The sequence below is a fragment of the Esox lucius genome, chromosome 5 (genome assembly GCF_011004845.1).
Source record: "Esox lucius isolate fEsoLuc1 chromosome 5, fEsoLuc1.pri, whole genome shotgun sequence".
NCBI lineage: Eukaryota > Metazoa > Chordata > Actinopteri > Esociformes > Esocidae > Esox > Esox lucius.
In genome coordinates this window covers 2,673,089-2,692,975 of record NC_047573.1, presented here as the reverse complement: position 1 = coordinate 2,692,975, position 19,887 = coordinate 2,673,089, and the positions used below count along the sequence as shown (strand labels likewise).

The 19,887-nt window shown below is 41.1% G+C and overlaps 1 protein-coding gene across 2 annotated transcripts; it reads right to left on the bottom strand.

The window, feature by feature from the left end:
- Positions 1–3,568: 3,568 nt before the first annotated feature.
- LOC105029872 (myosin-7) lies at positions 3,569–18,872 on the bottom strand. Of its 2 annotated transcripts, none has more exons than XM_029119866.2 (39): positions 18,805–18,872; positions 18,631–18,685; positions 17,438–17,647; positions 17,138–17,281; positions 15,623–15,779; positions 15,511–15,538; positions 15,319–15,424; positions 15,092–15,184; positions 14,928–14,991; positions 14,747–14,845; positions 14,498–14,601; positions 14,268–14,406; positions 14,082–14,200; positions 13,636–13,785; positions 13,367–13,537; positions 12,932–13,241; positions 12,774–12,844; positions 12,476–12,681; positions 12,264–12,387; positions 10,802–10,938; positions 10,458–10,713; positions 9,865–10,107; positions 8,530–8,706; positions 8,294–8,439; positions 8,111–8,201; positions 7,626–8,015; positions 7,378–7,504; positions 7,142–7,260; positions 6,854–7,050; positions 6,494–6,677; positions 6,245–6,410; positions 6,034–6,158; positions 5,627–5,935; positions 5,297–5,500; positions 4,900–5,196; positions 4,680–4,784; positions 4,490–4,585; positions 4,265–4,399; positions 3,569–3,619 (listed from the first exon to the last, which is right to left on the bottom strand). In XM_029119866.2, the coding sequence occupies exons 3-39, from the start codon at positions 17,636–17,638 to the stop codon at positions 3,599–3,601; spliced, it is 5,811 nt and encodes a 1,936-aa protein (XP_028975699.1). In that variant the 5' UTR covers positions 17,639–17,647; positions 18,631–18,685; positions 18,805–18,872; the 3' UTR covers positions 3,569–3,598. The 2 variants fall into 2 exon arrangements, with proteins under 2 accessions (XP_028975699.1, XP_028975700.1); XM_029119867.2 differs by having other exon boundaries at positions 18,631–18,682; positions 18,805–18,855.
- Between the last annotated feature and the right edge of the window lie 1,015 nt (positions 18,873–19,887).

Here is a 19,887-nt window from a genome sequence, read left to right as displayed (position 1 = left end):
CCACGGTTAAAGCTGACCTTGTCCCAAACCATGACAGACATGATGCACTGCCTGCCGATGGTCCTGCTGCTCACGCTCCGACAAAACATCCTGAAGACCACCCAGAAATGGAAGGAGATGAAGACCACCCAGAAATGGAAGGAGATGAAGACCACCCAGAAATGGAAGGAGATGAGTTTTTAGTAGACACTTGAAAGTTTGCACTGAGTTTGCATTTCTAACCTTAATTGGCAGATCATTCCACAGTAGTGGAGCTCTATGAGAAAAGGCCCAGCCGCCAACTGTTTGTTTAGAAATTCTAGGTACAGTTAAAAGGCCTGCATCTTGCGATTGTAGGTTACGTGTAGGTATATATGGCTGGATCATTTCAGCAAGGTAAGTAGGAGCAAGTCCATGTATTGATTTATAGGTTAAGAGTAAAACCTTAAAATCAGCCCTAACACTAACAGGCAGCCAATGTAAGGATGTGTTCAAATTTTTTTGTTCTAGTTAGGATTCTAGCAGCCGTGTGCAGCACTAATTGAAGTTTATTTATTAATTTGTCTGGATAACCAGAGAGAAGAGCATTGCAGTAATTTAGTCTAGAAGTAACGAAAGCATGGATTAATTTTTCTGCATCCATTTTTGATAGAAAGTTTCACATTTTTGTTTCGAAGATGAAAATAAGCAACTCTTGAGACATATTTTATATGTTCTTCAAAGGAGAGGTCAGGGTCAAGGGTAACGCCAAGGTTTTTTACAGTTTTTTGGGATACGACCATGCAGCCGTCGAGGTTCACAGTGAGATCTGCTAACAACGCTCTTTGTTTTTTGGGTCCTAAAACGAGCATTTCTGTTTTCCTTGAGTTTAAGAGCAAGAAGTTCTCTGTCATCCACTTCCTAACATCTGAAACGCATGCTTCCAAAGTAGCTAATTTAGTGTCATATGGCCCAAGGGTTGCATGACAGTGGAGAACTCCATGATTTCTTACAGCTGCACCAAGAGTGACATTGCCACCAAGCTGGTCAGGGACGTCCACGATGGCATGTTGGCTAATTATGTTCTTGCCTCTTCTTCTCCTTTTCGCCAGATTAAACCCTGCTTCATCTACAAACATTTATTAATGGAGCCTTTCCATGCAATCCAATTCAAACACTCTGCAGGGCCGGCCCTAGGCATAAGCGACATAAGTGGTTGCTTAGGACTGCTAGTGAGCCCCGCGCCGCTAGGGGAGAGGGGGCCCCCAAATAAAATGTTGCTTAGGGCCCCCAAAAGGCTAGGACCGGCACTGACACTCTCTATACATAAAAAACAGATAAATAAGTAGTTTAGTAAGTGATAAAGACAAACGTCTGTAATAGTGTATTTGTATGCACACCTTATTTACATACCCTACAATATAGTGCAGTCTACAGTAACAGTTGTTTAATAGCATAAAATTGTACTGTAAGCATCAGCGTTGAGAGTGTTTGAATGTGCACTTGCTCATACTGAAATCGTAGTTCTTTGAGCCTTTCTGAGTTGCACTCAAAGGTTACTCTGTACACTTGCTTCATGGGTACCCTGTTGCGTTGGAGGGCACGGTCAATGGTAGAAAGGCTGACACTGTTGATTCTTTAAAGTTTACATTGTCTTCAACAACTCTTTGCTGTATTTCACACAGTCGGATGGCATTGTTTTGAAGGACCATATCAACACTGAGGGCCTCTTGCTGCTGGGAGAACATAGCAGTCCTTCCACCCTCATGTGGTCATCTTGCAAAATGCACTTACAGACATATGAATACAGTAAAAATAGAATGGACATTGCCTCTATACTGTATGTGAAATGTTGCGTGGTAAGAAAGGTTTTCTTCTTTCCTCATCCTTTTTCCGGTTGACAAAGTGATGTACTGACTCAAATGTATAAAAGAAACTTAAAATGACTAAATTGAAAAATAAACAATTAACTGTTCTCTTCTCTGAATGTCCTGATTATGTCCTGAATCTGCTCAAATTGCGTGGTACCCTTTGTCCTGCTTCCCTCATTGTCATTCCATGGACCAGAACATGGTCTGTAACAGTTGACCGAATTTCATCTGACACTACTGTTCTTGGTCTTTCTCGTCCTCATCCTCTACATCCTCGTCCACGACCTCTTACAGGTATTCGTCCTCTGCCTCCCAGATTGTTTCCAACCAATGTTGGTATCAACATTCAACACACCATTTGCAAATGGTGTCTAACTACCTAAACTTGTTTAAGGATTTGCCAAAAGAGTGACTAATTCTACAAATGGGTTTGGGCCACTGAGAATTTTGTTCAGAAAATGGGATTTAGTGTTTTTACAATTCAGAAAAACTGTAACTGTTTGCTGTCATGTTGAGAGAAGCGCTATTTCACAAAAACTGTGAAGTGCCTGTTAAGATCGGTTATGATGGACTAACGAGTGGTCTGGAACATTCCTTAATTAACAAGCAACGTTACGTGCCACTTAAGTAATGATGCTTTCAGGAAACGCACTGATAAAATAATGAGGCACTTACGTGCATCTTATGATCATCTTAGTGCTTTGGGAAACCAGGCCCTGGGCTTTCCAAATCCAGATGTGCATAGCTGGTGGAGGCAGACCCAAGAAGCCACTTCTGCAAAGCACTGCCTAATGTTTTGGAACACTTATGTGCATGAGATATCATTTTATTTTCAATAAATTAGCACAATTTTCTAAAACTGTGTTCATTATGGGGTGGTTTTTTAAAATGATATCCGTAACAAAACAAAATAGTCATGGGGTCTGAAGGCTTTCGGAAAGCAATTTAAATAAATATGGAGAAAAAGATTTCTGTACACATTTTGCACAGTTTTTACAAGCATTCAAAAATAGTATTCCTCATCTGACCATTGTTTTACATATTACATGCATTAAACAAACCAAAATATATTATGGTAAAGACGTACCTTAACTATTACTCACAATTTATTCAAAACTTTGGCAAGATATGTTCAATGTTAGCATTATTCTATTGTACAATATGAAGAGAATTGCCAACATTCTATTACAGACACTACTGTTTGCAAAATGTTAAACATTTTAAATTCCTTCATCCAAAAAGACATTGGCACACAAGGTACAATATCAGAGAGATGCCATTTCTATTTAATTAATTCTTTATTTAGCTCATGTTACATGGGAAATAGAGAACAACTAAAGCACTACAGTCAAGAGATTTTCAGAAAGGTCCATCTGAGAGCTTCACTCTTTTTCAGGTTCTTTCTGTGACAGAAGGTGGAGAAAAGTTATATTAACCACAAATTCTTAAAACATGTTTTCTTAAATATTGTGGATCTCAAAAAAAACTAAACAATGTGAGATCTCCAATGAGTCTAATAGCAAATGGAATACATATAATACAAACATATAGTATAAAACTTGTGAAACTGCCCAAAACTTTCTTTACTATTTTAGTAATCCAAGTAACATTACATAAATCTTGTAAAGACTCTAAACTACAATCTTTATTCTAATTATTTTTAAAAACAATTTTGCTTGCCATTCCAAGGTAGGTGACTGCTATAAACAGGGGTGACTCTGTCAATCACACCAACTGACCTGACTGCTGATTGCTAGCATGATACCCCCTCACTCCTCGTCCTTTCCCTTCTGTGCCAGAGAAGAGAAATGGAAATATTATTTAGTGCCATACTGCGTGCAAAGACTTGGGTACGAACATATTTTCTTGCAGTGTAGTATATGTGTTTTTACTGATTATAAATGTTTTGGGTCAAAACATAATGAATGTCAGCGTTGTTGTTTTAGTGCCTTGTTATGAAGACAATGAGCAAATGTTACTGTAGAAACAACCGTTGTTTAATTTGAATTCCTTAATCAAACCAAAAAAATATATCTATAAAGGACAAACTTCAACAGGTAAGCCTATGAAGTATCATTTTAGACCAGAGGTTCCCAAACTTGGGGTCGCGACCCCACATGGGGCCACCTGGTATGAAAATGGGGTTGGGGAGAGTGTTTTACAATTGACTCTCATAGCCTCAAATAAAAAAATTACGGTTATATAATTTTTCTTCACATGGTTGGGGTTGCAAGAATTTTTTGATATTGAAATGAGGTCGTCGGCCAAGAAAGTTTGGGAACCCATTTTAAGATAGAGTGTGCAGACTTATACAGGCATGGAAAAATGCATTTTCTCAAAGAAAACATTGACACTATGGCTATTGAATTGTTAAATATTTAATGGGAGAATTTCCCAAGCATAATTGACTGAAGACAAAAACTGCCATTACTGACCTTGGAACCGACGTCACGAGACTTGGCTCTCATCTTATTGACCTGAGACTCAGCAATGTCAGCTCTCTCCTCTGCCTCATCCAGTTCATGTTGAATCTTGCGAAACTTCGCCAAATTAGAATTGGCTTGTTCCTCCTGTGAAACATATTGATGATTTAGTCTCCTGCCCACACAAATAGTAACTGACAGATGTTTCAGTTGGATGATGGAAGGTTTTCTGCTTACGGCCTCCTCTGCAGTCTTCTTGTAGGATTTGACCTTCAGCTGCAGTTTATCCACCAAGTCCTGTAGACGGCTCAAATTCTTACGATCTTCCTCATTCTGCAACCAAAAAGGAGAGAACAGAGGTTCATATATTTACCGTAATTTGATTCTGATTACATGAATTAATACCACACCTTCAAATGTAATGTACCTGGTAGGTGAGCTCCTTGATTCGTCTTTCATATTTGCGGACTCCTTTCACAGAATCACTGCTCCTCTTTTGCTCCATTTCTAGCTCAGTCTCTAGCTCCCTCACCTAAAAATACGATAGGGACACTATTTTACTTCATGTTGTTACTATTCCATATTAAACCTAGATATGTTAAAAATATAATAGAAGAAAAGGTAGCTTAGTCTCAGACAGCACTTACTCTGGCCTCCAGCTTCTGGATCTGCTTCTTGCCTCCCTTCATGGCAATTTGTTCAGCTTCATCCAGGCGGTGCTGCAGGTCTTTGATGGTCTGCTCCATGTTCTTCTTCATCCTCTCCAGGTGAGAACTGGTGTCCTGCTCTTTCTTCAGCTCCTCTGCCATCATGGCAGCATCAGTAATGGCCTTCTTGGCCTTTTCCTCAGCATTCCTGCATTCCTGCACTGCCTCTTCTACTTCAGTAGAAAGCTGGTTTGTGTCGCCCTCAAGCTTTTTCTTTGTGTTCAACAGGCTTGTGTTCTATAGATATGAATGAGGAATAATCTTTTATTTCATATTTGCATTTTTTAAGTTTTAATTGAGTAAGGCTATCAGTTGGTTTCCTCTGTCATTGCATTACCTGTGAGTGTAGCAGTTGAACTCTCTCACTAACATCCAGCAGTTCCTGCTCAGCCAGTTTCCGGCTTCTCTCAGTCTGCTCCACCAAGGACCTGAGCTCATCCAGTTCAGCTTGCATCAGGTTGTTGCGTCTCTCCACTAGGGCAAAGTTCTCCTTCAGGTCCTCACAGCCACGGAGAGCATCGTCCAGCTGCATTTGAGAATCCTTTGGCAAGAATGTATGATTTGATATTGTTAGAATTGTTTAGCTTCATCATTTCCCTTTTAACCAAATGTGCAGTGTTCACCTACAGGCACTAGTGTCTATGTTTCGACAATGTGGAAATGTTACCTTCAGTTGGGCATGGAGTCCTTTAAGATGCTTCTGGGCCTCTGCTGCCTGCCTGTTGGCCTGGCTCAGCTGGATCTCCATCTCATTCAGATCTCCCTCCATCTTCTTCTTCAGCCGGAGAGCCTCATTCCTGCTGCGACTCTCTGACTCCAAGGAGCTTTGCAGGGTATCTACTACTCTCTGCTGGTTTCTCTTATTCATCTCCATTTCCTCATCCTTCTCTGCAAGTTTTCGTTCAATATCAGCTTTGACCTGGTTATACTCAAGCTGAATTCTCAGGATCTTTCCCTCTTCATGCTCCAGGGAGCCCTAAGAAAAAACAGCACTCAAAGTTTGTATAATTATAAGACCGTTTCATCAGCAGAAAATGGGGTCAATTCCTGCCCGTAGATATATGTCAGTCTCACCTCAGCTTCCTCTAGAGCCGTTTGTATTTCAGCCTTCTCCTGCTCAACCTGTTTACGGATCTTCTCCAGCTCATGTATGCTCTTTCCTCCCTCACCAAGTTGCTCAGTCAGGTCAGAGATTTCCTCTGTGAGGAAAATAAAATGTATCAGAGTCTTGCGATCACAGTATTGGAATAACTCAGCATACTGAAAATCTAACGAATGGTCGGACCTTGCAGGTTCTTGTTCTCCCTCTTCAAGGTCTCCAGATGATCCAGAGACTCTTCATATGAGTTCTTGAGTTTAAAGAGCTCAGTGCTGAGAGATCTGGCCTCTTTCTGGGAGCTTTCCAGCTCAGCTTGAGACTCCTCAAACTTCTGCTTCCACTCAGCCAGGACCTATTAGAATTATACGGGCATGTTAAATAAACAGTATATCATGATAATAAAGTTAAGAGAACTTTTGCATCCCATAATAATACCTTGTCAAAGTTCCTTTGCTTCTTGTCCAGAACGGCGGCAGCTGCATTGGATCGCTCTACATCCACCATCAGATCTTCAATCTCATTCTGGAGTCTGTGTTTGGTCTTTTCCAGGGAGGAACATTTAGCATTTACAGCTTCTACAGCTTCCTCTGCATCCTGCAGACGCTGAGCTAGCTTCTTCCTAGATTGACATTAATATGAATGCATTTAGGAGCAGCTTACATGTTTAAAGCCAATATGTAATGCTTGTTTACTGGTAGTTTATGTATCATTCACCAAACACTATTGTATTGCTTCTTCAGACAAAGTTGGTTACTTTAGGTTTGATGTGAGGAGAAAGCAAGACAACATCCTTACTTTGCTTCTTCAAGCTCTTCCGTCTTCTGAATGGCATCAGTTTCATACTTGGTTCTCCACTGGGCCACCTCAGCGTTGGCCTTGGACATGCTCCTCTGCAGCTCTGCCTTGGCCTCCTGCTCCTCCTCATACTGCTCTCTCAGAAGATCGGAGTCATGGCGAGCAGACTGCACTGCATGGGCAAGTGCGTTCTTCGCCTGGTAAATGGATTTACAATATCGTCTGTCACTCAGCCGGAGAATTAATGGAACGTATAATGGACTATACATATGTAGTATGAATACATACCTTGACTTCCTCCTCTAGCTGTTTCTTGAGATCTTCAATCTGCTGAACATTAGACAACTTACCTCTGGTCAGCTGGGAGACCAAAGAGTCTTTTTCCTCCAACTGTCTGGCAAGTTCACCTGAATCAAATCATTTCATCAAAACTCTTGTTGCAAAAAGGGGCTATTTATAGTGGCTGTTAGTGTTAGTCAATTTTGTCATTGCATTACATGGTGTAATCATTGATTTTGTTGTACCATTCTCAGTTTGAAGCTTGGCTCTCTGCATTGTGAAGTCATTGATGGATCGCTGTCCTTCCTCAGCTTTTGTTCTGTATTCACTCATCTGGTCCTCTAGAGTGCGACACATTTTCTCCAAGTTTGTCTGAAAGCATATATTTTTTTGTCAACACAGCCTTAATTAATTTGAAAATAAGAACATGCGCAGTTTAGTTTAGGATATAAGATTATAAAAAAATGGATTTTGCGATGATAAATCCACTGACCTTCGCCTTGACAATCTGCTCCATGTTGGAGACCACATCATCTAACTCCAGCCTGAGCTCACACTTCTCCTTCTCCAGTTTCTGCTTGACTCTCTGGAGGTTGTCAATCTGCTCTCCCAGGTCAGCTACACTATCAGCGTGTTTCTTCCTCAGAGTGGCGGCTGTGGCCTCATGCTGCAGAGTGGCTTCTTCGAGGTCTCGTCGCATCTTCTGGAACTCAGCCTCCCTCTTCTTGTTCATCTCAATCTGGGAAGCAGTGGCTCCTCCGGCCTCCTCCAGCCTCTCGCTGATCTCCTCCAGCTCTCTGGACAAGTCAGCTCTCTGTTTCTCCACTTTGGCACGAGCAGCTCGCTCAGCTTCCAGCTCTTCTTCAAGCTCCTCGATACGAGCCTGAAAGGACAGGAATTTTAATGTTCTGGTTATTATTATTGAACATAAAAAAGTGTTATTAAAATATTCCCTTTTCAACAAGGATTTTAAAATACCTGCAGCTCCTTCAGTTTCTTCTGGAGCTGGGAACTCATGGCTTGCTCATCTTCAACTCTGCTGTTGAGTTGGCTAATTTCAAAGTCCTTCCTATTGAGTAAAGCATATCCATTAATTTGGTCTTTCCTAATTTCTTTGAATAATTTTGGGGGGGGTTTCAATATATATTCTTGATATCTTACTTCTTCAGCCTCTCCTCAGTCTGCTGCTTGTCATTCTCCAGGTCCATTAGGCTTTCCTGGGTCAACTTTAAATCTCCCTCCAGCTTTCTTTTGGCTCTCTCAAGGTCCATCCTCACCTTCTTCTCTTGCTCCAGAGACCCTTCAAGCTAATAACGCAAAACATTTGAACATTAGCAAATAATTTTTCACATTAATAATTCCCTTGTCAATATGATCAATTCCGGTTTGACACTGACATCATCAACTTGTTGTTCCAGTTTGGCTTTGGCCTTGGTCAGAGTGTTGACTTTGTCTTCTTCACTCTGCAGGTCATCCAGGATTTGCTGATGTGCCTCCTGTAGAGCTTTCTTCTCCTTGGTCAGCTTGGCAATGATTTCATCCAGAGCTGTCATCTCTTCGGTCAGGTTTTTAACCTAAGAAAAGAGAGCAGCATTTTCAGACCCCTTCACTTTTTTTTACAAATGATGATACCTTACAGCCTTACTCTAATATATATAAATATATACATCAATCTTCAGACAATATCCCATTATATTATTAAGTCTGGGTAGTGACCCACTTGAAGACATTCACAGTCCCAAAGCCACCACAGCATTGTCTTGTGCTTCAGGTCATTCTGCTGTTGGAAGGTGAACCTTCATCCTAGTCTGAGGTCCTGTGCGCTCTCAAGTAGTTTTTCATAAAGGCTCTGTATTTACTTTACTCCATTCAGCATTCCCTCTATTCTGACCAGTCTCTCAGTCACACCCACAGCCACTGAAAAACATCCCCACAGCTTTATGCTGCCACCACCATGCTTTACCGTAAGGATATTCTTATTCTTGTCCCGGTGATAAGAGGTTTCCTCAAGATTTGATGCAAAAGAGTTCACTTGGCCTGAGAATCCTTCAGGGGCCCTTTAATATACTCAAAGGGGCCATGTGCATTTTACTGAGGAGTGATTTCCATCTGGCTACTCACCAATAATAACCTGATTGGTGGAGTGCTGCAGCTCTTTCAGGGTGTCCTCCCAGACCAAGACAGCCAGCTCAAGGAAGAGTGGTAGTTCTTCTATTTAAGAATGAGGCCAATGTGTTTTGGGGGACCCTTTTCCCGATGTGCCTCGACACATTCCTGGTTTAGAGCTCTACAGACTATTCCTTCAATGGCATCATGGCTTGTTTTTCGCTCTGACATGCACTTTCAACTGGGCAACATTGAATACGCAGGTGTGTTCCTTTCCAAATAATGCCCATTCACTTGATTTTACCACAGGTCTGCTCCAATCAGGTTGTCGAAACATCCCAGTAATTATCAATGGTAATAGGATGCACATGAGGTCAGTTTAGAGTGTCATAGCAAAGGCTCTGAAAACTGAATGTAAATGTGATATATCTGTTTTAAATTATTTTGTTTTCACCACTGGTTTTTGCTTTGTTGTTATGGGTTATGGTGTGTTGATTAATGAGGAATAAGATCAATATAATACATTTCAGAGTAAGCTGGTAAGGTAACAAAATATGGAAAAAGGAAGGGGTCTGACTACTTTCTGAATTCACTGTATACCATCCTAAGAATGAAGACAATGTTACCTTGTTCTCTGTGGCATGTTTCTCCTTCTCCACTTTGGCCAGGGTGAGCTCCAGGTCATCAATGTCCTTCTTGAGTTCAGAGCACTCATCCTCCAGCTTCCTCTTCTTAGCAGTCAGCTCTGCGTTCATCTCCTCCTCATCCTCCAGTCTCTCAGTCAGTTCTTTGGCTTTGGCCTCAAGCTGGATCTTGCACTTGATGAGACCCTCGCATCGTTCTTCCGAATCACTTATGGTGTCTTCTGACTGTAAACATGTCACTATATTTTAAACATAATATACATCAAATTCACCAATGTTCAGATGTTTATGTTAAAAAATATTTGGATACTAGATTTTTTATTGACTAATGATATAGGCACTTATTACATTTCTGTTTTAAGTCATGCTCAATTCCAAAGTAGACCTGTTTGCTTTCCTCTTGGTTTAAGTGACATATAACCAAATGTAATACTCTGAAATTAAATGCTTAACTGTTACTGAGTTGTACAACAACATGTACAACAACAGTTTGATTTATTCATTTGCTGTTCATGCTTGTTGAAGTATTTCATTGTTTAACATTATAATGAAGCATGGACACTAAGTTTACTCACAGATAGCACTGCCATTTTCAAATCATTCTGTTCTTGAAGAAGGGACACCATCTTCTCTTCCAGCTCCTTTCTACGGGCATCTGTTTTAGCAAAAAGCTCTTTAAGCTTCAAGAATTCAACTTTCATGTTGGCCATCTCCTTCTCTGTTTCTGCTGAAACTAACAGAGGTTTGATCTTGAAGAACATCTTCATCCAGGGCCAATTCTTGACATTCATGAAGGAACGCACGTTCCATTGTATCACAAGCAATGCGTCCCTGTGAAAATTAATGTGAGTAACTTGTTAGACAATATTTCCACCTTCACCATATTGTCTACAGATATCGTATCTTGTCATATTTTTACCTGCGTTCAACAATTTTCTGGAACTCAAATCTGGCGATTAGACCACGTGCTTGAGCCTGTAGGCCAGTGATGATGAGGGAGAGACGGTCGTCTCTCATCTCCTCAAGGGTCCCCAGGAGACCAGCCTTGAAGAACACCTGATAGATATGTATACATATAGAACAAATTTAGTATTTCAAAAACTTCGGCCATTGAACGTCAAAATGTTTCATTCATATCCATGTGATCTTCTTTACTTTATTTACTGGACAGTTTATTTTTTTGAATTTCAAGATTTTAATTTCAACTCTAGTGTTTTATGTAGCCAGACCTGAATACTCGGCATATGCAAACGGGTGACAAAATAAAGGAAAAACCAACCAAATGTCTCAGTTACATGCCTCAGTTACATGTTGGGCCACGAGCCAACAGAACAGCTTCAATACGCATGAATTCTACAAGTCTCTGGAACTACTGGAGAACCATTCTTCCAAAAGACATTCAGTGTTTTGATGATTGTGCTGATGAGCGCTGTCTAACATGGCTGTTCTAAATCATCCATAGGTGTTCAATTGGGTTGAGATCTGATGACTGCAAAGGCCATAACAAATGATTCACATCATTTTAATACTCATCCAACAATTCAGTGACCCCTCATGCCCTATGGATGGAAGCATTTTTATCCCGGAAGAGATCCAATAATGAACCCTCTTGCAAACTCACTAAGAACCAACCCTCTTTTCATCTTGATCCAAAGTCGATGTCAACTGGGCCTGCACAGCATTTGTATGCATGGTGCAGAGAATGATAGGATGTTAACTGTTTAATTGCATCATCCAGTACATCTAAAGCATCTGCATTCATTATGTTCCTCCACTCATTTATTCAGGTTTTTCCTTTAATTTGTCACCTGTCTGAATTTGTTCTTTTCAGGAAGTATTGCACAAAGTTTGATTAAGGGGGTGGTTTGTCTCATAGCATTCACGCTGTTGTATCATCTGTACCAGGTCATTGAGGACACCTGTTGAATATATTTGTTACCATTTATGCAGGTAACACACACTCTTTCTCGCAACTGGGTCCCGGTTTCAAAGGTCGACTTCAGGCAAAAAGCAAACAATCAAAATGTTCAACTATATCACCGGCCAATGCATCATCCTACCATGTCATTTAATTCTTAAAAATATAACAACAAAATATATCAATATTTGGCTACAGAAGTGCCACTTTTTAACAACAGTATCTGTTTGCAACCCTGTAAAAAGGTCGACAACAGATGCTGAAGATGTAAGTGACGAAATAAAGATGAAGATATTTTAGGTCATCAGGTGATTCACAAACATTTTCTCACAACCACAGTTCTCAGAGACATTGTCTAAGTTATCACAGATTTTTATAGCTGTACTGGTAACCGGTTGTTTGGCCTTTGTCACTATTTCTACCTACGGATGCATCAAGCCTATCATGTTTTTAGAAAATGTACCTTGGTGTGTCCTAATCTATACTGGGTGTGGTCAATGTCCAGGGAGCCTAGAAGTTTTTCTGCTGCCTTCATGTTGTCCATGAACTGGCCCTCAGGGATAGCATTTGGATTGAGGATGCGGTATCTGAATAAAAATCAGAATCCTTTAATATACAAAAATGTTGTTAGGCAGGCAGTTGCATCTATTTACATTTATGAATTTATGTTTTGACCTTTGTTTGAAGTCAGCATACAGGATCCGGTTGGGGAAGCCCTTTCTGCAGATCCGGATGCCTTCCAGCACCCCGTTACAGCGCAGCTGGTGCATGACCAGGGGGTTCTCCATGGCCCCAGGAGTCTTGGTCTCGTTGGGGATGAGGCAGCGCACAAAGTGGGGATGAGTGGACCTCAGGTTGGTCATGAGTTTACCCAAGTTCTCCTTTGAGTACGACAAAAGTAGAATTTAAAAGTAACACGCCAATCCAATACTGTATTTCCAATTATGAATGTGGTTTTAAAACTCAGAGTTACCCTGTGTAGTGCAGACACAGTCTGAAAGGAAGAGCCTTTTTTCTTTTTCCCTCCAGCTGCTTTCTCTTCGCCTTTATAAAAAACAAACTGTTGTGTCAAGTGTTGATTTATTTTAGTAGTTTGTTTATTAGTCTTTACAGATAAAAAAAACATTCTACCTCCATCTGCTCCAGCAAAGCTGATAAAGAGGTTGGCCAGGAACTTAAGACTCGACTTCTGGAAGAGTCCGACCACAGTCTCATTCAATGGGTCCTTGTTCTTCACCAGCCAGTTACCAATGTTGTAATCAACTGTGCCGGCATAGTGAACCAGGGAGAAATGGGCCTCTGGCCTGCCTTTAACAATCTTGGGTTTCTGGAAGCAGGCATTTTTACCCAGATGGGTGTCATACAGCTTAGCTTTAAACGTGGCATCACTGGCCTTGGGGAACATGCACTCCTCTTCGAGGATGGACATTATACCCATGGGCTAGAGGGAAGGAATCAAAATACATTCATTTAAGGAAAACCTTAGTGAATAAATATTAGAAAAACTTAAAGATTGTCCTTATAAATGCTACACTTTCAACACAGGTAAAAACGGAAGACACCAACCCTTTCAATGAGCTCAATGCAGGCAGCCAAGTCCATGCCGAAGTCAATGAACTCCCAGACGATTCCCTCCTTCTTATACTCTTCCTGCTCCAGCACAAACATATGGTGGTTGAAGAACTGCTGCAGCTTCTCATTAGTGAAGTTGATGCACAGCTGCTCAAAGGTGTTGAACTGGAAAAGAAATTCAGTTCTTAGATTTTTTGGCTTCAAGGGTTTAGATGAATCGTTTTGTTATTAGACCTTTTGTCAAATAAACCATAAACACTCACATCAAAGATTTCAAAGCCAGCGATGTCCAACACACCAATGTAGTGCTGGCGAGCATTTTTGGTGTCCAGAGTAACGTTGATTCTTATGACCATCCAAAGGAACATGTTCTCGTAGATTTTCTTCGACAGCGCACCAATAGAGTAGTAAACCTACAAAATATTTAGGCAACATGAACACCTAATCCAGACAGATTAAGCCTAGTCCTGGAATAAAAAGCATGCCCATTGGGAAATCACAGGCATGATCCATATAGCCTATAGGCTTGCAATCAAAGTTTTTATTTGTATTTAAAGACTACACAACAATTTGTTATTAATGCACATCAACATCAACGTTTGAATGTTCAAGAAGCCATTTCTGCCTGATAATGCATTCAACTGCATCTCATGAAAAATAGCAGTACGACATGCTCATCTCTCTAAGAATCTTGTTAAATATGACTCACCTGGTCAACACTCTGACCTTTGGTGACCCATTCATTTCCTACTTTGACCCTTGGGTGACACAACCCTTTCACCAGGTCAGCAGAGTTCAGGCCACTCAGATATGCGATTTTGTCAACATCTAGAAAAGACAACGTTTTATTGGTAAACAAATTACGTTGAAGTGCAAAGCTAAGCTCAGCTTTTACCCTCAGTGCCATCTGCCTCTGCTTGCTCCTCCCTCTGTTTGGTCTTGAACTTCATGTTGCCATAGTGCATGATGGCCCCAGTCAGCTTGTAAATGCCGTTCTTCTCCTCTTGGGAAAAGCCCAGAACATCAAAGGCATCCTGGTTCAGTATGAAAGGGCATTTTGATATTGGAAAGAAAGGTGTTCAGACGCCAAGAGAAAAGTCAGATTTTCCATGAACATCAACTTACGTCTGTAGCCATAAGTTCATCAGAATCATTAATGGAAGTTACAGCGATCTCTCCTTGGGAGATGAAGGCATAGTCATAGGGATTGCTGGTGATGAGAAGCATCTCTGAAAAGATGTGGACAGCAAAGTTGAACATCAAGCATGTCTGTTATTCTTTGTCTTTCAAAAAAATAAGTGTTCAGTACCTAGTTCATACAGACACTAATAAACTTTAGTGTTCAGTGCCTAGTTAAATCTCAGTAATACTCACCAAGCAGTTCTGGTTTTTTTTGGGACAGGATCTGGTAGAAGATGTGATAGTCCCTCTCAGCCTTGAGCTGGAAAGTAACACGTGACTTCTCCAGAAGATCTGATTAGCATGCAACAAAAGAAAGATCCCTTTATGAATATGATCACTTACAGTGGTTCAAACATGATCAGATTTAACTTACAAGTCTCAATGTCAGCCGATGCAAGCTTCCCAGTGACCCCGAAATGAATTCGTATGAATTTACCCTGCGTGATTTCGTGAAAACATGAATTAAATCACATACATATATAATAGGGTGATATGATTTGATAACCATGTCTTCTCAAACAAGAGGGAAAAACTTACAAATCTGGAGGAGTTATCATTCCTGATGGTCTTGGCGTTGCCAAAAGCCTCCAAAGCAGGATTGGCCTGGATGATTTGATCCTCCAGGGTTCCCTAGAAACCAACATACATATCGTGTTCAAATTCTGTTGTGAATATCATCAGTACTGTGTGAACAGAAATAGACTTAGTCAATGTACATAGACCCATAAAGGGTGTTTCTATTAGGATAGAAAAGGAGGTTCTACCTTTTTCTCTTCTGCAGCAGTTTTCTTTCCAGAAACAGCAGCAATGCTGGCAAAATACTGGATGACTCTCTTGGTGTTAACAGTCTTTCCAGCACCGGATTCTCCACTGGACATGAACATACATGCAGCTATTTATAAATGTCTTTATGTTATAAATAGCCTCAAATTATAAGCTTTGGTTGAATGACTTACGTAATGAGGACGGACTGATTTTCCCTGTCTGAAAGAAAAGTACCAGTCATTGTCATTTAATTTAGTTCTCTTTTCCCCATTGTTTTTCTATTTAGCAAAAGGAGCATTTTACCTGACAGCATGTATTGGTAGGCATTGTCAGAGACAGAGAATACATGAGGAGGAGCTTCAGTCCTCTTCTTGCCTCTGTAAGCGTTGACAACAGACTGATCGTACACTGGAAGCCACTTGTAGGGGTTGACAGTGACACAGAACAGTCCTGAGTAGGTCTGTGGGAGACGGGAGAGATGTAGGTTAAAGTGTGAATGACTTGTAAGGTTTTAATATAATCAATCAAATTTACATCAGCAGATGTCACAAAGTGCTTTTTCAGAGGACCCAGGCTCAGAGGGGTGACCAGTCCTCTTCTGGCTGTCCCAGGTGAACATATTAAGATTACAATTGAAATAATTAATAAATGCATGCGGGCTGAGTCTAGAGTCTATTTAAACTTAGACCAGGTCAGAAGCATGACCAGATGGACAAGGACAGGGACAACACGGGGGAGTGGGAGGTGTCAGCACAGTGGCAGCTGAAATCGTCAGGCATCGTCTCGATCTTCAACACAACCAGGAGGACTCTGGACAGGGACAGCAACGGGTCCTCCAAGCCAGGTACTTTGCAGATGTGGGCCAGGACCTCATGTTCAAAACGGGAGGAGACTGGGAATATTCTGAATATGCATTCCTCGTATCAACAAGGATTTATAGTGGAGAATGAGAATTGACCCTACTTCCCTGGCACAACAATATAGCAGCGTAAGGCCTTGGGACTGAGACAGGGGGTTCCGGCGAACACTGTGGCCCTATCTGGGGGAGGCCCCGGACAGGGCCAAACAGGCAAGAAATCAATCCAGCCACATTCCCAAGCATCAACCAAAGGGACACCCACCGACCGCAACCACCCTGAATGAGGGCCGGGTATTTCCATCAGAGTTCAGCCCAATTGCACAAGTGCGCAAAAGAGAGACAACAACAAGCCAGTGATTCGGACCCCGAGAGGCATTGGAGGGAGGGCCTCCCAGTGGCGATGAGAGCCCACCTGGCAAGACAGCAAGGGTGGACAGTATCAAGCCTTTCTGGTCACCTTCACGCCCCCGGGCCAGGCTACACCTAATCATAGACCGTGCTGTAGAGATGAGTTTTTAGTAGACACTTGAAAGTTTGCACTGAGTTTGCATTTCTTACCTTAATTGGCAAATCGTTCCACAGTAGTGGAGCTCTATGAGAAAAGGCCCTGCCGCCAGCTGTTTGTTTAGAAATTCTAGGTACAATTAAAAGGCCTGCATCTTGCGATCTAAGGTTACATGTAGGTATGTATGGCTGGATCATTTCAGCAAGTTAAGTAGGAGCAAGTCCATGTATTGATTTATAGGTTAAGAGTAAAACCTTAAAATCAGCCCTAACACTAACAGGCAGCCAGTGTAAAGAGGCTAGTACAGGAGTAATGTGTTCAAATTCTTTTGTTCTAGTTAGGATTCTAGCAGCCGTGTGCAGCACTAATTGACGTTTATTTATTGATTTGTCGGGGTAACCAGAAAGAAGAGCATTGCAGTAATGGAGATATCAGACAGCAGGTTGGTACTCACGTAGATCATCCAGGCTGCATAACGCTCTTTGAGGTTAAACAGCACAGCAGGCTCGTGCAGGAAGGTGAACATCGCCATGTCCTCAATTTTATCAAACTTTGGCGGGTTTTGGGGGTGGCAGTCATCTTCCTTTACAACTACAGTCTGAAAGCAGATGCAAGAAATGTCAGAAGTACAGATCTATTCTTTATTATAAATAAAGGTAAAAGCAAATCACTAATTATATGAAGTTGTACATACTTCCCCCATGTTAAATGATACCTTCAGAAAAATCTGAAATCAAAGTAAGAAAACATTTACCTTTCCAAACTCAGTCTGAACTGTGACTTTGGCCCCGTCTCTACTGGAGACCGTTCCCTTAACAAACTCCACCTCTGGGTCAGGCACATAGCACTCCCTCTTTATGTCAAAAGGTCTAGTCTGACATTCCATACGCTCCTTGTCGGGTTTACGCAGAAATGGACCTGCCACCCCAAACTCCTCCATCAACATGTCTCCCATCTCGAAAAACTGAGCAGAGAAGAACAGAGAATGTCTTTACATAGAGAATATCATGGCTGACCAACTCTATTCCTGGAGATCTATTGTCCTGTGGGTTTTCTCTTCAACCCCGTTTGTGATTAATCTGATAAAGGATTTAATCTATCTAGTTATTAGAATCAGGTGTGCTAAATTAGAGTTGGAGAGAAAACCTGCAGGACAGTAGATCTCCAGGAACAGGGTTGGGTAGCCCTGGTGTACATCCACCCGCAGTTTCATTCTCAGGAATTTTCAAAGCTAACTAAAATCATCCGCTCAATGCGAGTGGACTCTCAAGCGTTCACCCACATGACATCTTGGTAGCCAGGAAGACAACCACAGTATGGAGAAAGAAATGCAATAGATTCATCTCCTGATAATGGACACAGACGAAAACATTGGTTTCAGATGGGGAGTAGCAACCACCAGCCGTCAGAGGGCACGGCCAGACGTGTGAGGGGGCGGGGCCCTGGGATGGTCTTTTTGTTCAGTTGAGTGTAGCGGTTCTTGCTAATACAGCATCATAATAGCCACTCAGTGGATTTATGCTTTTGGCACAGTGTGAAGGATGTTTGCTTTTTTTGTTAGCGACCACTTGCTGCTTACCTGCCCTACCGTTTCCTACATAAGTTACATTATAAGCCAATCATAGTCTGTTATAATAAGCCTTATGGTACGTTATGCACGTTATTAATTATTATTATGATACATTATTAACATGTGCGTGATAATGCATGTATGGGCATTTTCCTACAGTAAAGTGTTACCCTGAACTCTGACACTCAATCTGTATCCTGGTTGAATAAAAATAAAATTCTCATTTAAAAGAGACTGTATCTCAACACATTTTCATGCATTATGAGTTATTAATTAAACAACCATACTAGCAATAAAACATTTGATGTCCCAAATGTATTCAGTGGTAGATACCATTGGAAATTAAACTGCTTTGAGTAAAATACTATGATCCTTACCTGTTTTTGGCTAGTGGTTCTTTCTTGGACTAGTTTGTTTCTCAGAGGATCGCTACTGAAAAAGGAAAAAATAAAAATACGGAATCAATCAAATGAACAGCTTTGTAACTGATGATTTTTTGCCTCTTCAGGTACCATAACGAGACTCTCAGCAGACTAGCTCTTTCTGCTTACCTGGCGGCACCTTGTGTCTCTCCTGGTCAGTCTCTCCTGGTCTGTTGCTCTCCTGGTCTGTCGCTCTCCTGGTGTGTCTCTCCTGGTCTGCATCCCTCTTTATAAATGGTGGGGCTCAGCCCTATATGGAGATGGGCCATGGGACAATTCCTCAGATTATTTTGAAACTTCTTTATTTGGACATAGAGGTGAGTCAGTCACAAGGCAGGCTATCACTGGGGATGGCAAGAAGCCACCAGAGTATTTACCCATTGTTATAACTCCTGGGTCAAATTGCAGTTGCACATTTTTTTCTTTCAATTCTATAACTTTTCAATAGTTAATAGTTAACATTATCCACATTCAAAATTACCATTTATATGGTAATTTATTTACATACACCTGGCACCTTAAATGCCAACAACTCTCCAAATTCAGAGAGTTATAATGCTCTATTAAATTTCAAGTATTTGTAGATGAATATCCACTAAAAACATTCACCACACCTCTCTTTACACATCACTCTTAGGACAAAGCAATTCACTAGCACTACATGTTTCCACAATGCTTGTAAATATATATTTTGATCTTAACAGTTTTTAATAACATTTATTTTTAAAATGTTTGTAAATGTCCAAGGACATCATTGCTACCTCAATTTAATTATGACCTTCCTTATTCAGACATTTATGTTGATAATAGGAAAGTTCGGATTAATTGCAAGAGAATTATTACAATATAGATGCAGCCCGTCCTCCTTTTCTAACTACGGCAAGATTACTGTCCTGTCCATGGTCACAGAGGTCCAGCCAATGTCCCCCACTAGGCCCCATTTTGTTTATGTGCCTTTGTTCCTTCCCTTTTGTCCTTGAGGACAAAGATAAACCTGTTACAATGTTATTAGATTTCAACTGACCCTCCAACAGGCACTCCAACATGCTTCAGTGTCTGAATATCGCCATTTGACATTGCAGTCGATGTGGCCTGTTAGGAAAGGTCTTGCATAAATAAATCTACGCCATACATAGAAGCAACACTTGTCTTTCACTCAAGCAGCCCATGTAATCAAATAATTTAAGTGTAGAATATCCTGGACAGTCCTGC

Coding starts and splice junctions, on each gene's coding strand:
- LOC105029872 (XM_029119866.2), bottom strand. CDS start 17,638: ATGGGAGACATGTTGATGGAGGAGTTTGGGGTGGCAGGTCCATTTCTG. Junction 13,538..13,635: donor CTGGCTTTGAAATCTTTGAT/GTGAGTGTTTAT, acceptor TTTCTTTTCCAG/TTCAACACCTTTGAGCAGCT. Junction 6,678..6,853: donor GAAGAGCTTGAAGAAGCAAA/GTAAGGATGTTG, acceptor ATGTCAATCTAG/GAAGAAGCTAGCTCAGCGTC.